General features: G+C 46.2%; 1 protein-coding gene across 5 annotated transcripts in view; it reads right to left on the minus strand.

Annotated features, from left to right (window-relative positions):
* Window positions 1-17,671, minus strand: part of LOC311125763 (vitamin K-dependent protein S-like) — a 34,361-nt gene that overhangs the window by 11,433 nt on the left and 5,257 nt on the right. For 2 of the 5 annotated variants that reach the window (XM_084199792.1, XM_084199793.1), the window contains 6 exons: window positions 15,067-15,144; window positions 11,785-11,898; window positions 6,497-6,628; window positions 2,035-2,163; window positions 1,295-1,535; window positions 1,009-1,195 (listed from right to left, as the gene is read on the minus strand). In XM_084199792.1, the coding sequence (XP_084055918.1) occupies window positions 1,009-1,195; window positions 1,295-1,535; window positions 2,035-2,163; window positions 6,497-6,628; window positions 11,785-11,898; window positions 15,067-15,144 (881 nt within the window). Of the gene's footprint in view, window positions 1-1,008; window positions 1,196-1,294; window positions 1,536-2,034; window positions 2,231-6,496; window positions 6,629-7,758; window positions 11,644-11,784; window positions 11,899-15,066; window positions 15,145-17,671 lie in introns of those variants that run through there. The other 3 variants (XM_084199791.1, XM_084199794.1, XM_084199795.1) reach the window with 3 other exon arrangements.

Below are 17,671 nucleotides of genomic sequence, written 5' to 3' on the forward strand. Positions count from 1 at the left end.
GGGAGTAGTACACAGCGTTGTACGAGATCTTCAGTTTCTTGGCAATTTCTCACATGGAATAGCCTTCATTTCTCAGAACAAGAATAGACTGACTAGTTTCAGAAGAAAGTTATTTGTTTCTGGTCGTTTTGAGCCTGTAATCGAACCCACAATTGCTGATGCTCCAGATACTCAACTAGTCTCAAGAAGGACAGTTTTATTGCTTCTTTAATCAGCACAACAGTTTTCAGCTGTGCTAACATAATTGCAAAAAGGGTTTTCTAATGATCAATTAGCCTTTTAAAATGATAAACTTGGATTAGCAAACACAACGTGCCATTGGAACACAGGACTGATGGTTGCTGATAATGGGCCTCTGTACGCCTATGTAGATATTCCATAAAAAATCTGCCGTTTCCAGCTACAATAGCCATTTACAACATTAACAATGTCTACACTGTAATTCTGATCAATTTGATCTTATTATAATAGCAAAAAAATTGCTTTTATTTCGAAAACAAGGACATTTCTAAGTGACCCCAAACTTTTGAACGGTAGTATATATATATATATATAACATCACCGCATCTTAACACTGGATCCAGATGGAACCCATCTGGGCAACAAAAAGACAGGCCCTCAGGTTGGGCAAATTACTAAAGACAGGCCCTCAGGTTGGGCAGATTACTAAAGACAGGCCCTCAGGTTGGGCAGATTACTAAAGACAGGCCCTCAGGTTGGGCAGATTACTAAAGACAGGCCCTCAGGTTGGGCAGATTACTAAAGACAGGCCCTCAGGTTGGGCAGATTACTAAAGACAGGCCCTCAGGTTGGGCAGATTACTAAAGACAGGCCCTCAGGTTGGGCAGATTACTAAAGACAGGCCCTCAGGTTGGGCAGATTACTAAAGACAGGCCCTCAGGTTGGGCAGATTACTAAAGACAGGCCCTCAGGTTGGGCAGATTACTAAATAGAAGCAGCTGGTGACGATAAAACCAATCAGTAATGTAATCCACCCAGGCATCTTACCACATGCCACTGACCATCGTTGATGGCCTTGCCCCCACTGGTGACCTTGAGGGAGTGTTGGTTCTTGAACTGGACCTCGATGCGTCCTTCCCTCAGCCCCAGCATGAACCACGAGTCCTGGGAAGACTCCGCGTAGAGAATCACCCCCTCTGGATCAAACGTACGGAAGTCAAACTCTGCAGCAAACCTGGAGACACGCGGACCAGGCGACATGGACGATTAGGGTACAGCTGTGTACTGAACAGAACTCTTGTCTGTCTCCGCCTCTGTGTGTTTAACCCCTTACTTGGTGTTCTCTGGTAGTCTGAAGCGGAGGTATATGACAGGCCCTCCAGTGAACTGTTCTCCCAGGTACAGCATCTCAGCATGCTTGTAGTCATAGAGCTGGACACACACTGGGACCTCCTCACAGGAGCTCTGGTCCTCGGCTAGCCGTAGGCCCCGACGGCCGTCGCAGTGGCAAGAGTAGCTGCCCATCGCGTTCACACACTCACCCCCACACACACCCACCTCACACTCATCCACATCTGGGACAAGGCATGAGTGTCAGGCAGAGAGAGAGAGAGAGAGAGAGAGAGAGAGAGAGAGAGAGAGAGAGAGAGAGAGAGAGAGAGAGAGAGAGAGAGAGAGAGAGAGAGAGAGAGAGAGAGAGAGAGAGAGAGAGAGAGAGAGAGAGAGAGAGAGAGAGAGAGAGAGAGAGAGAGAGAGAGAGAGAGAGAGAGAGAGAGAGAGAGAGAGAGAGAGAGAGAGAGAGAGAGAGAGAGAGAGAGAGAGAGAGAGAGAGAGAGACAGAGAGAGACAGAGAGAGAGAGAGACAGAGAGACAGACAGAGAGAGAGACAGAGAGAGAGAGAGACAGAGAGAGAGAGAGAGAGAGAGGGCAGAGGTCATTACAGGAGGTACAGGTCAGGGTTAGGATCAGCTGATACCAAAAACGTTCCCGTTACGCCCTCTTGAATAAAATGAGTGTTAAGTGTCTCCCTTGTGTGGTGAGTGTTGGTACAACATCAGTGGAGCGGCCTCTCACCCAAACAGGAGCGTAAGGTGAAGTTGTATTTGAAGCCCGGGGGACACTGGCACTCATACATGCCAGGGGTGTTGACACATTTAGCTGGTTCCTCGCAGATACTGGGGTACAGCAGACACTCATTGATATCTGGGGAGGGGACACATTTAGCTGGTTCCTCACAGATACAGGGGGTACAGCAGACACTCATTGATATCTGGGGAGGGGACACAGACATCTTGACATCTTCAGTGTGAGTGGGTAATATGGAGGTTTGGTTTGGTCACTAGACAATCACACAGACATTACCACAAGAGGGGTGCACAAGCAGAAACAGTCATTGAGACTGAAGCCTGTTTCTGGTAACAGAGATGGTCAATGACCCTGAGGTTATAACACTCTTATGTAACACTGTACTGGTCAGCCATCTTCCTCTGTTGGTCTAAACTAGAGTCTGGGCCTGCAAATCTAGAGTCTAAACTACATTCTAAACTAGAGTCTGGGCCTGCAAATCTAGAGTCTAAACTACATTCTAGACTAGAGTCTGGGCCTGCAAATCTAGAGTCTAAACTACATTCTAATCTAGATTCTAATCTAGAGTCTAAACTACATTCGAGACTAGAGTCTGGGCCTGCAAATCTAGAGTCTAAACTACATTCTAATCTAGATTCTAATCTAGAGTCTAAACTACATTCTAGACTAGAGTCTGGGCCTGCAAATCTAGAGTCTAAACTACATTCTAATCTAGATTCTAATCTAGAGTCTAAACTACATTCTAGACTAGAGTCTGGGCCTGCAAATCTAGAGTCTAAACTACATTCTAGTCTAGATTCTAATCTAGAGTCTAAACTACATTCTAGACTAGAGTCTGGGCCTGCAAATCTAGAGTCTAAACTACATTCTAATCTAGATTCTAATCTAGAGTCTAAACTACATTCTAGACTAGAGTCTGGGCCTGCAAATCTAGAGTCTAAACTACATTCTAGACTAGAGTCTGGGCCTGCAAATCTAGAGTCTAAACTACATTCTAGACTAGAGTCTGGGCCTGCAAATCTAGAGTCTAAACTACATTCTAGACTAGAGTCTGGGCCTGCAAATCTAGAGTCTAAACTACATTCTAATCTAGAGTCTGGGCCTGCAAATCTAGAGTCTAAACTATATTCTAATCTAGATTCTAATCTAGAGTCTAAACTACATTCTAGACTAGAGTCTGGGCCTGCAAATCTAGAGTCTAAACTACATTCTAGTCTAGATTCTAATCTAGAGTCTAAACTACATTCTAGACTAGAGTCTGGGCCTGCAAATCTAGAGTCTAAACTACATTCTAGTCTAGATTCTAATCTAGAGTCTAAACTACATTATAGACTAGAGTCTGGGCCTGCAAATCTAGAGTCTAAACTACATTCTAGACTAGAGTCTGGGCCTGCAAATCTAGAGTCTAAACTACATTCTAGTCTAGATTCTAATCTAGAGTCTAAACTACATTCTAGACTAGAGTCTGGGCCTGCAAATCTAGAGTCTAAACTACATTCTAGTCTAGATTCTAATCTAGAGTCTAAACTACATTATAGACTAGAGTCTGGGCCTGCAAATCTAGAGTCTAAACTACATTCTAGACTAGAGTCTGGGCCTGCAAATCTAGAGTCTAAACTACATTCTAGTCTAGATTCTAATCTAGAGTCTAAACTACATTCTAGACTAGAGTCTGGGCCTGCAAATCTAGAGTCTAAACTATATTCTAATCTAGATTCTAATCTAGAGTCTAAACTACATTCTAGACTAGAGTCTGGGCCTGCAAATCTAGAGTCTAAACTACATTCTAATCTAGATTCTAATCTAGAGTCTAAACTACATTCTAGACTAGAGTCTGGGCCTGCAAATCTAGAGTCTAAACTACATTCTAGTCTAGATTCTAATCTAGAGTCTAAACTACATTCTAGACTAGAGTCTGGGCCTGCAAATCTAGAGTCTAAACTACATTCTAATCTAGATTCTAATCTAGAGTCTAAACTACATTCTAGACTAGAGTCTGGGCCTGCAAATCTAGAGTCTAAACTACATTCTAATCTAGATTCTAATCTAGAGTCTAAACTACATTCTAGACTAGAGTCTGGGCCTGCAAATCTAGAGTCTAAACTACATTCTAATCTAGATTCTAATCTAGAGTCTAAACTACATTCTAGACTAGAGTCTGGGCCTGCAAATCTAGAGTCTAAACTACATTCTAATCTAGATTCTAATCTAGAGTCTAAACTACATTCTAGACTAGAGTCTGGGCCTGCAAATCTAGAGTCTAAACTACATTCTAATCTAGATTCTAATCTAGAGTCTAAACTACATTCTAGACTAGAGTCTGGGCCTGCAAATCTAGAGTCTAAACTACATTATAGTCTAGATTCTAATCTAGAGTCTAAACTACATTCTAGACTAGAGTCTGGGCCTGCAAATCTAGAGTCTAAACTATATTCTAATCTAGAGTCTGGGCCTGCAAATCTAGAGTCTAAACTACATTCTAATCTAGAGTCTGGGCCTGCAAATCTAGAGTCTAAACTATATTCTAAACTACATTCTAGACTAGAGTCTGGGCCTGCAAATCTAGAGTCTAAACTACATTCTAATCTAGATTCTAATCTAGAGTCTAAACTACATTCGAGACTAGAGTCTGGGCCTGCAAATCTAGAGTCTAAACTACATTCTAATCTAGATTCTAATCTAGAGTCTAAACTACATTCTAGACTAGAGTCTGGGCCTGCAAATCTAGAGTCTAAACTACATTCTAATCTAGATTCTAATCTAGAGTCTAAACTACATTCTAGACTAGAGTCTGGGCCTGCAAATCTAGAGTCTAAACTACATTCTAGTCTAGATTCTAATCTAGAGTCTAAACTACATTCGAGACTAGAGTCTGGGCCTGCAAATCTAGAGTCTAAACTACATTCTAATCTAGATTCTAATCTAGAGTCTAAACTACATTCTAGACTAGAGTCTGGGCCTGCAAATCTAGAGTCTAAACTACATTCTAATCTAGATTCTAATCTAGAGTCTAAACTACATTCTAGACTAGAGTCTGGGCCTGCAAATCTAGAGTCTAAACTACATTCTAATCTAGATTCTAATCTAGAGTCTAAACTACATTCTAGACTAGAGTCTGGGCCTGCAAATCTAGAGTCTAAACTACATTCTAGTCTAGATTCTAAACTACATTCTAGACTAGAGTCTGGGCCTGCAAATCTAGAGTCTAAACTACATTCTAGACTAGAACTGTTTCCTGTACAGTGGATCTATATAACAGTAACTGTTACCTGTACAGTGGATCTATATAACAGTAACTGTTACCTGTACAGTGGATCTATATAACAGTAACTGTTACCTGTACAGTGGATCTATATAACAGTAACTGTTACCTGTACAGTGGATCTATATAACAGTAACTGTACAGTGGATCTATATAACAGTAACTGTTACCTGTACAGTGGATCTATATAACAGTAACTGTTACCTGTACAGTGGATCTATATAACAGTAACTGTTTCCTGTACAGTGGATCTATATAACAGTAACTGTTTCCTGTACAGTGGATCTATATAACAGTAACTGTTACCTGTACAGTGGATCTATATAACAGTAAATGTACAGTGGATCTATATAACAGTAACTGTTTCCTGTACAGTGGATCTATATAACAGTAACTGTTACCTGTACAGTGGTCTATATAACAGTAACTGTTACCTGTACAGTGGATCTATATAACAGTAACTGTTACCTGTACAGTGGATCTATATAACAGTAAATGTACAGTGGTCTATATAACAGTAACTGTTACCTGTACAGTGGATCTATATAACAGTAACTGTTTCCTGTACAGTGGATCTATATAACAGTAACTGTTTCCTGTACAGTGGATCTATATAACAGTAACTGTTACCTGTACAGTGGATCTATATAACAGTAACTGTACAGTGGATCTATATAACAGTAACTGTTTCCTGTACAGTGGATCTATATAACAGTAACTGTTACCTGTACAGTGGATCTATATAACAGTAACTGTTTCCTGTACAGTGGATCTATATAACAGTAACTGTTACCTGTACAGTGGATCTATATAACAGTTTCCTGTACAGTGGATCTATATAACAGTAACTGTTTCCTGTACAGTGGATCTATATAACAGTAACTGTTTCCTGTACAGTGGATCTATATAACAGTAACTGTTTCCTGTACAGTGGATCTATATAACAGTAACTGTACAGTGGATCTATATAACAGTAACTGTTTCCTGTACAGTGGATCTATATAACAGTAACTGTTTCCTGTACAGTGGATCTATATAACAGTAACTGGTTCCTGTACAGTGGATCTATATAACAGTAACTGTTTCCTGTACAGTGGATCTATATAACAGTAACTGTTTCCTATACAGTGGATCTATATAACAGTAACTGTTTCCTATACAGTGGATCTATATAACAGTAACTGTTACCTGTACAGTGGATCTTGTCATTGGTTCTGAACCGGTACCCGTCATCACACATACAGCGGAAGCTACCGGGGGAGTTGTAACACTTCTGGTTGCATCCGGCTGGGTGATCTGGGTCCGAACACTCGTCGATGTCTGATCAATAAAACAATCAATAACATCATTATTCAATAATAACAAAACATGGATTCATTGACTAGAAACTCGGCTCAATTCCTGTTACTGGGAGGAACTGTGACCTAGTCAGTCAGCAACACCAACGTTACTGGCCAAGCTTTTCGAGTTTCAAGAAAAAAGTGTGTCCTTCGAGCCAGATTGAAACCAGCGACCCAGTATTAAGCCAGGACCCAGTATTAAGCCAGGACCCAGTATTAAGCAGGACCCAGTATTAAGCAGGACCCAGTATTAAGCCAGGACCCAGTATTAAGCAAGGACCCAGTATTAAGCCAGGACCCAGTATTAAGCAGGACCCAGTATTAAGCCAGGACCCAGTACTAAGCCAGGACCCAGTATTAAGCCAGGACCCAGTATTAAGCAGGACCCAGTATTAAGCCAGGACCCAGTATTAAGCCAGGACCCAGTATTAAGCAGGACCCAGTATTAAGCAGGACCCAGTATTAAGCCAGGACCCAGTATTAAGCCAGGACCCAGTATTAAGCCAGGACCCAGTATTAAGCCAGGACCCTTAAGCCAGGACCCAGTATTAAGCCCAGGACCCAGTATTAAGCCAGGACCCAGGGGTATGGGTAAGCAGGACCCAGTATTAAGCAGGACCCAGTATTAAGCAGGACCCAGTATTAAGCCAGGACCCAGTATTAAGCCAGGACCCAGTATTAAGCACCATAGCAGGACCCAGTATTAAGCCAGGACCCAGTATTAAGCCAGGACCCAGTATTAAGCCAGGACCCAGTATTAAGCCAGGACCCAGTATTAAGCAGGACCCAGTATTAAGCCAGGACCCAGTATTAAGCAGGACCCAGTATTAAGCCAGGACCCAGTATTAAGCCAGGACCCAGTATTAAGCCAGGACCCCCTGTCTATTAAGCAGGACCCAGTATTAAGCCAGGACCCAGTATTACAGCCTGTACCGACAGGTGAAGCAGGACCCTGTATAACCCTAACCCCAACCCTAACCCTGTCTATACGGTACCCCACCATCCTCACAGCCGGGACCCTTCCAGCCTGGTCTACACCGACAGGTGAAGGATGGGGAAACCCTGTCTAACCCTAACCCCAACCCTAACCCTGTCTATACGGTACCCCACCATCCTCACAGCGCGGACCCTTCCAGCCTGGTCTACACCGACAGGTGAAGGAGGCCTGTCTAACCCTAACCCCAACCCTAACCCTGTCTATACGGTACCCCACCATCCTCACAGCGCGGACCCTTCCAGCCTGGTCTACACCGACAGGTGAAGGAGGCCTGTCTAACCCTAACCCCAACCCTAACCCTGTCTATACGGTACCCCACCATCCTCACAGCGCGGACCCTTCCAGCCTGGTCTACACCGACAGGTGAAGGAGGCCTGTCTAACCCTAACCCCAACCCTAACCCTGTCTATACGGTACCCCACCATCCTCACAGCGCGGACCCTTCCAGCCTGGTCTACACCGACAGGTGAAGGAGGCCTGTCTAACCCTAACCCCAACCCTAACCCTGTCTATACGGTACCCCACCATCCTCACAGCGCGGACCCTTCCAGCCTGGTCTACACCGACAGGTGAAGGAGGCCTGTCTAACCCTAACCCCAACCCTAACCCTGTCTATACGGTACCCCACCATCCTCACAGCGCGGACCCTTCCAGCCTGGTCTACACCGACAGGTGAAGGAGGCCTGTCTAACCCTAACCCCAACCCTAACCCTGTCTATACGGTACCCCACCATCCTCACAGCGCGGACCCTTCCAGCCTGGTCTACACCGACAGGTGAAGGAGGCCTGTCTAACCCTAACCCCAACCCTAACCCTGTCTATACGGTACCCCACCATCCTCACAGCGCGGACCCTTCCAGCCTGGTCTACACCGACAGGTGAAGGAGGCCTGTCTAACCCTAACCCCAACCCTAACCCTGTCTATACGGTACCCCACCATCCTCACAGCGCGGACCCTTCCAGCCTGGTCTACACCGACAGGTGAAGGAGGCCTGTCTAACCCTAACCCCAACCCTAACCCTGTCTATACGGTACCCCACCATCCTCACAGCGCGGACCCTTCCAGCCTGGTCTACACCGACAGGTGAAGGAGGCCTGTCTAACCCTAACCCCAACCCTAACCCTGTCTATACGGTACCCCACCATCCTCACAGCGCGGACCCTTCCAGCCTGGTCTACACCGACAGGTGAAGGAGGCCTGTCTAACCCTAACCCCAACCCTAACCCTGTCTATACGGTACCCCACCATCCTCACAGCGCGGACCCTTCCAGCCTGGTCTACACCGACAGGTGAAGGAGGCCTGTCTAACCCTAACCCCAACCCTAACCCTGTCTATACGGTACCCCACCATCCTCACAGCGCGGACCCTTCCAGCCTGGTCTACACCGACAGGTGAAGGAGGCCTGTCTAACCCTAACCCCAACCCTAACCCTGTCTATACGGTACCCCACCATCCTCACAGCGCGGACCCTTCCAGCCTGGTCTACACCGACAGGTGAAGGAGGCCTGTCTAACCCTAACCCCAACCCTAACCCTGTCTATACGGTACCCCACCATCCTCACAGCGCGGACCCTTCCAGCCTGGTCTACACCGACAGGTGAAGGAGGCCTGTCTAACCCTAACCCCAACCCTAACCCTGTCTATACGGTACCCCACCATCCTCACAGCGCGGACCCTTCCAGCCTGGTCTACACCGACAGGTGAAGGAGGCCCGTCTAACCCTAACCCCAACCCTAACCCTGTCTATACGGTACCCCACCATCCTCACAGCGCGGACCCTTCCAGCCTGGTCTACACCGACAGGTGAAGGAGGCCTGTCTAACCCTAACCCCAACCCTAACCCTGTCTATACGGTACCCCACCATCCTCACAGCGCGGACCCTTCCAGCCTGGTCTACACCGACAGGTGAAGGAGGCCTGTCTAACCCTAACCCCAACCCTAACCCTGTCTATACGGTACCCCACCATCCTCACAGCGCGGACCCTTCCAGCCTGGTCTACACCGACAGGTGAAGGAGGCCTGTCTAACCCTAACCCCAACCCTAACCCTGTCTATACGGTACCCCACCATCCTCACAGCGCGGACCCTTCCAGCCTGGTCTACACCGACAGGTGAAGGAGGCCCGTCTAACCCTAACCCCAACCCTAACCCTGTCTATACGGTACCCCACCATCCTCACAGCGCGGACCCTTCCAGCCTGGTCTACACCGACAGGTGAAGGAGGCCCGTCTAACCCTAACCCCAACCCTAACCCTGTCTATACGGTACCCCACCATCCTCACAGCGCGGACCCTTCCAGCCTGGTCTACACCGACAGGTGAAGGAGGCCCGTCTAACCCTAACCCCAACCCTAACCCTGTCTATACGGTACCCCACCATCCTCACAGCGCGGACCCTTCCAGCCTGGTCTACACCGACAGGTGAAGGAGGCCCGTCTAACCCTAACCCCAACCCTAACCCTGTCTATACGGTACCCCACCATCCTCACAGCGCGGACCCTTCCAGCCTGGTCTACACCGACAGGTGAAGGAGGCCTGTCTAACCCTAACCCCAACCCTAACCCTGTCTATACGGTACCCCACCATCCTCACAGCGCGGACCCTTCCAGCCTGGTCTACACCGACAGGTGAAGGAGGCCTGTCTAACCCTAACCCCAACCCTAACCCTGTCTATACGGTACCCCACCATCCTCACAGCGCGGACCCTTCCAGCCTGGTCTACACCGACAGGTGAAGGAGGCCTGTCTAACCCTAACCCCAACCCTAACCCTGTCTATACGGTACCCCACCATCCTCACAGCGCGGACCCTTCCAGCCTGGTCTACACCGACAGGTGAAGGAGGCCTGTCTAACCCTAACCCCAACCCTAACCCTGTCTATACGGTACCCCACCATCCTCACAGCGCGGACCCTTCCAGCCTGGTCTACACCGACAGGTGAAGGAGGCCTGTCTAACCCTAACCCCAACCCTAACCCTGTCTATACGGTACCCCACCATCCTCACAGCGCGGACCCTTCCAGCCTGGTCTACACCGACAGGTGAAGGAGGCCTGTCTAACCCTAACCCCAACCCTAACCCTGTCTATACGGTACCCCACCATCCTCACAGCGCGGACCCTTCCAGCCTGGTCTACACCGACAGGTGAAGGAGGCCTGTCTAACCCTAACCCCAACCCTAACCCTGTCTATACGGTACCCCACCATCCTCACAGCGCGGACCCTTCCAGCCTGGTCTACACCGACAGGTGAAGGAGGCCCGTCTAACCCTAACCCCAACCCTAACCCTGTCTATACGGTACCCCACCATCCTCACAGCGCGGACCCTTCCAGCCTGGTCTACACCGACAGGTGAAGGAGGCCTGTCTAACCCTAACCCCAACCCTAACCCTGTCTATACGGTACCCCACCATCCTCACAGCGCGGACCCTTCCAGCCTGGTCTACACCGACAGGTGAAGGAGGCCTGTCTAACCCTAACCCCAACCCTAACCCTGTCTATACGGTACCCCACCATCCTCACAGCGCGGACCCTTCCAGCCTGGTCTACACCGACAGGTGAAGGAGGCCTGTCTAACCCTAACCCCAACCCTAACCCTGTCTATACGGTACCCCACCATCCTCACAGCGCGGACCCTTCCAGCCTGGTCTACACCGACAGGTGAAGGAGGCCTGTCTAACCCTAACCCCAACCCTAACCCTGTCTATACGGTACCCCACCATCCTCACAGCGCGGACCCTTCCAGCCTGGTCTACACCGACAGGTGAAGGAGGCCTGTCTAACCCTAACCCCAACCCTAACCCTGTCTATACGGTACCCCACCATCCTCACAGCGCGGACCCTTCCAGCCTGGTCTACACCGACAGGTGAAGGAGGCCTGTCTAACCCTAACCCCAACCCTAACCCTGTCTATACGGTACCCCACCATCCTCACAGCGCGGACCCTTCCAGCCTGGTCTACACCGACAGGTGAAGGAGGCCTGTCTAACCCTAACCCCAACCCTAACCCTGTCTATACGGTACCCCACCATCCTCACAGCGCGGACCCTTCCAGCCTGGTCTACACCGACAGGTGAAGGAGGCCTGTCTAACCCTAACCCCAACCCTAACCCTGTCTATACGGTACCCCACCATCCTCACAGCGCGGACCCTTCCAGCCTGGTCTACACCGACAGGTGAAGGAGGCCTTGCCATCGATGCAGCGTTCAGAACCCTCCTTGTAACACGGAAACGGAAGGCACTGGTTACTGATCTCTGCAGAACAACACACAGACACACATATAATATACACAATGTCCAAATATAACATTCACACAACAAACATATAATATACACAATGTCCAAATATAACATTCACACAACACACATATAATATACACAATGTCCAAATATAACATTCACACAACACACATATAATATACACAATGTCCAAATATAACATTCACACAACACACATATAACAAAATAGAATCCACACTCTTATAAACTTCAGACCAAAGTCTAGACATACAGGTATCCAGACAGGATATGACTATGCAGAACACATACAGGTATCCAGACAGGATATGACTATACAGAACACATACAGGTATCCAGACAGGACAGAACACATACAGGTATCCAGACAGGACATGACTATACAGAACACATACAGGTATCCAGACAGGACATGACTATACAGAACACATACAGGTATCCAGACAGGACATAACACATACAGGTATCCAGACAGGACATGACTATACAGAACACATACAGGTATCCAGACAGGACATGACTATACAGAACACATACAGGTATCCAGACAGGACATGACTATACAGAACACATACAGGTATCCAGACAGGACATGACTATACAGAACACATACAGGTATCCAGACAGGACAGGACTATACAGAACACATACAGGTATCCAGACAGGACATGACTATACAGAACACATACAGGTATCCAGACAGGACATGACTATACAGAACACATACAGGTATCCAGACAGGACATGACTATACAGAACACATACAGGTATCCAGACAATACATGACTATACAGAACACATACAGGTGTCCAGACAGGACATGACTATACAGAACACATACAGGTATCCAGACAGGACATGACTATACAGAACACATACAGGTATCCAGACAGGACATAACACATACAGGTATCCAGACAGGACATGAATATACAGAACACATACAGGTATCCAGACAGGATATGACTATACAGAACACATACAGGTATCCAGACAGGACATGACTATACAGAACACATACAGGTATCCAGACAGGACATGACTATACAGAACACATACAGGTATCCAGACAGGATATGACTATACAGAACACATACAGGTATCCAGACAGGACATAACACATACAGGTATCCAGACAGGACATGACTATACAGAACACATACAGGTATCCAGACAGGACATGACTATACAGAACACATACAGGTATCCAGACAGGACATAACACATACAGGTATCCAGACAGGATATGACTATACAGAACACATACAGGTATCCAGACAGGACATGACTATACAGAACACATACAGGTATCCAGACAGGACATAACTATACAGAACACATACAAGTATCCAGACAGGACATGACTATACAGAACACATACAGGTATCCAGACAGGACATGACTATACAGAACACATACAGGTATCCAGACAGGATATGACTATACAGAACACATACAGGTATCCAGACAGGACATAACACATACAGGTATCCAGACAGGACATGACTATACAGAACACATACAGGTATCCAGACAGGACATGACTATACAGAACACATACAGGTATCCAGACAGGACATGACTATACAGAACACATACAGGTATCCAGACAGGACATGACTATACAGAACACATACAGGTATCCAGACAGGACATAACACATACAGGTATCCAGACAGGACATGACTATACAGAACACATACAGGTATCCAGACAGGACATTAATATACAGAACACATACAGGTATCCAGACAGGACATGACTATACAGAACACATACAGGTATCCAGACAGGACATGACTATACAGAACACATACAGGTATCCAGACAGGACATGACTATACAGAACACATACAGGTATCCAGACAGGACATAACACATACAGGTATCCAGACAGGACATGAATATACAGAACACATACAGGTATCCAGACAGGACATAACACATACAGGTATCCAGACAGGACATGACTATACAGAACACATACAGGTATCCAGACAGGACATAACACATACAGGTATCCAGACAGGACATGACTATACAGAACACATACAGGTATCCAGACAGGACATGACTATACAGAACACATACAGGTATCCAGACAGGACATGACTATACAGAACACATACAGGTATCCAGACAGGACATGACTATACAGAACACATACAGGTGTCCAGACAGGACATAACTATACAGAACACATACAGGTATCCAGACAGGACATGACTATACAGAACACATACAGGTATCCAGACAGGACATGACTATACAGAACACATACAGGTATCCAGACAGGACATGACTATACAGAACACATACAGGTATCCAGACAGGACATGACTATACAGAACACATACAGGTATCCAGACAGGACATGACTATACAGAACACATACAGGTATCCAGACAGGACATGACTATACAGAACACATACAGGTATCCAGACAGGACATGACTATACAGAACACATACAGGTATCCAGACAGGACATGACTATACAGAACACATACAGGTATCCAGACAGGATATGACTATACAGAACACATACAGGTATCCAGACAGGACATGACTATACAGAACACATACAGGTATCCAGACAGGACATAACACATACAGGTATCCAGACAGGACATGACAATACAGAACACATACAGGTATCCAGACAGGACATAACACATACAGGTATCCAGACAGGACATGAATATACAGAACAAATATGACCAGAAGCACTGCAGCAGATTTCACATTTCAACAACACAACAACCACAAACCAAACAGGCAGACACGTGCCTGGACACCCCCTACCCCTAAACCAGGGTTTCCCAAACTCGGTCCTGGGCCCCCCCCCCCCCTGGGTGCATGTTTTGAATTTTACCCCAGCACTACACAGCTGATTCAAATAGTCAAAGCTTGATGATGAGTTGGTTATTTGAATCAGCTTTTGTAGAGCTAGGACAACAACCAAAACATTCACCCAGGGGGGGGCCCAGGACAGAGTTTGGGAAACCCTGCCCTAAACCAGGGGTGTCAAATACACGGCCCCGCGGGCCAGCACCCTACCCCTAAACCAGGGGTGACAAACATACGGCCCACGGGCCAGCCCATTCAATCCGTCCTGCGTAGCCCTAACCTCTGACCCCAATAACCACCTCTAACCTTAACCAACCTTTGACACAGGTCCTGAGGTCTGAAGGGACGTTGGAATCAGGGTTGTTGATGCCCACACGATGTGAACCCAGACACGCTGAAATATAACACAGTGGAGTTATATTAGCTGACATCAGGACACACTGCAACACAACACAGTGGAGTTATATTAGCTGACATCAGGACACGCTGAAATATAACACAGTGGAGTTAGCTGACATCAGACACGCTGAAATACAACACAGTGGAGTTAGCTGACATCAGGACACGCTGAAATACAACACAGTGGAGTTAGCTGACATCAGACACGCTGAAATACAACACAGTGGAGTTAGCTGACATCAGACACGCTGAAATACAACACAGTGGAGTTAGCTGACATCAGGACACGCTGAAATACAACACAGTGGAGTTAGCTTAGCTGACATCAGGACACACTGCAACACAACACAGTGGAGTTATATTAGCTGACATCAAGACACACTGCAACACAACACAGTGGAGTTATATTAGCTGACATCAAGACACACTGCAATACAACACAGTGGAGTTATATTAGCTGACATCAGTCATTACATCAGGACACACTGCAACACAACACAGTGGAGTTATATTAGCTGACATCAGGACACGCTGAAATATAACACAGTGGAGTTAGCTGACATCAGACACGCTGAAATACAACACAGTGGAGTTAGCTGACATCAGGACACGCTGAAATACAACACAGTGGAGTTAGCTGACATCAGACACGCTGAAATACAACACAGTGGAGTTAGCTGACATCAGACACGCTGAAATACAACACAGTGGAGTTAGCTGACATCAGGACACGCTGAAATACAACACAGTGGAGTTAGCTTAGCTGACATCAGGACACACTGCAACACAACACAGTGGAGTTATATTAGCTGACATCAAGACACACTGCAACACAACACAGTGGAGTTATATTAGCTGACATCAAGACACACTGCAATACAACACAGTGGAGTTATATTAGCTGACATCAGTCATTACATCAGGACACACTGCAACACAACACAGTGGAGTTATATTAGCTGACATCAATACACACTGCAACACAACACAGTGGAGTTATATTAGCTGACATCAGTCATTACCATCAGAACACACTGCAACACAACACAGTGGTGTTATATTAGCTGACATCAGTCATTACCATCAGAACACACTGCAACACAACACAGTGGAGTTATATTAGCTGACATCAGTCATTACCATCAGACACACTGCAACACAACACAGTGGATTTATATTAGCTGACATCAGACACACTGCAACACAACACAGTGGAGTTATATTAGCTGACATCAGTCATTACATCAGAACACACTGCAACACAACACAGTGGAGTTATATTAGCTGACATCAGTCATTACATCAGAACACACTGCAACACAACACAGTGGAGTTATATTAGCTGACATCAGTCATTACCATCAGAACACACTGCAACACAACACAGTGGAGTTATATTAGCTGACATCAGTCATTACCATCAGAACAAACTGCAACACAACACAGTGGAGTTATATTAGCTGACATCAGACACACTGCAACACAACACAGTGGAGTTATATTAGCTGACATCAGTCATTACCATCAGAACACACTGCAACACAACACAGTGGAGTTATATTAGCTGACATCAGACACACTGCAACACAACACAGTGGAGTTATATTAGCTGACATCAGACACACTGCAACACAACACAGTGGAGTTATATTAGCTGACATCAGACACACTGCAACACAACACAGTGGAGTTATATTAGCTGACATCAGTCATTACCATCAGAACAAACTGCAACACAACACAGTGGAGTTATATTAGCTGACATCAGACACACTGCAACACAACACAGTGGAGTTATATTCGCTGACATCAGACACACTGCAACACAACACAGTGGAGTTATATTAGCTGACATCAGTCATTACCATCAGACACACTGCAACACAACACAGTGGAGTTAGCTTACATCAGTCATTACATCAGGACACACTGCAACACAACACAGTGGAGTTATATTAGCTGACATCAGACACACTGCAACACAACACAGTGGAGTTATATTAGCTGACATCAGTCATTACCATCAGACACACTGCAACACAACACAGTGGAGTTATATTAGCTGACATCAGACACACTGCAACACAACACAGTGGAGTTATATTAGCTGACATCAGTCACTACCATCAGACACACTGCAACACAACACAGTGGAGTTATATTAGCTGACATCAGACACACTGCAACACAACACAGTGGAGTTATATTAGCTGACATTAGTCATTACCATCAGAACACACTGCAACACAACACAGTGGTGTTATATTAGCTGACATCAGTCATTACCATCAGAACACACTGCAACACAACACAGTGGAGTTATATTAGCTGACATCAGTCATTACCATCAGACACACTGCAACACAACACAGTGGAGTTATATTAGCTGACATCAGACACACTGCAACACAACACAGTGGAGTTATATTAGCTGACATCAGTCATTACCATCAGACACACTGCAACACAACACAGTGGAGTTATATTAGCTGACATCAGTCATTACCATCAGACACACTGCA

This window comes from Coregonus lavaretus, assembly GCF_964263955.1.
Source record: "Coregonus lavaretus genome assembly, contig: HAP1_SCAFFOLD_610, whole genome shotgun sequence".
NCBI lineage: Eukaryota > Metazoa > Chordata > Actinopteri > Salmoniformes > Salmonidae > Coregonus > Coregonus lavaretus.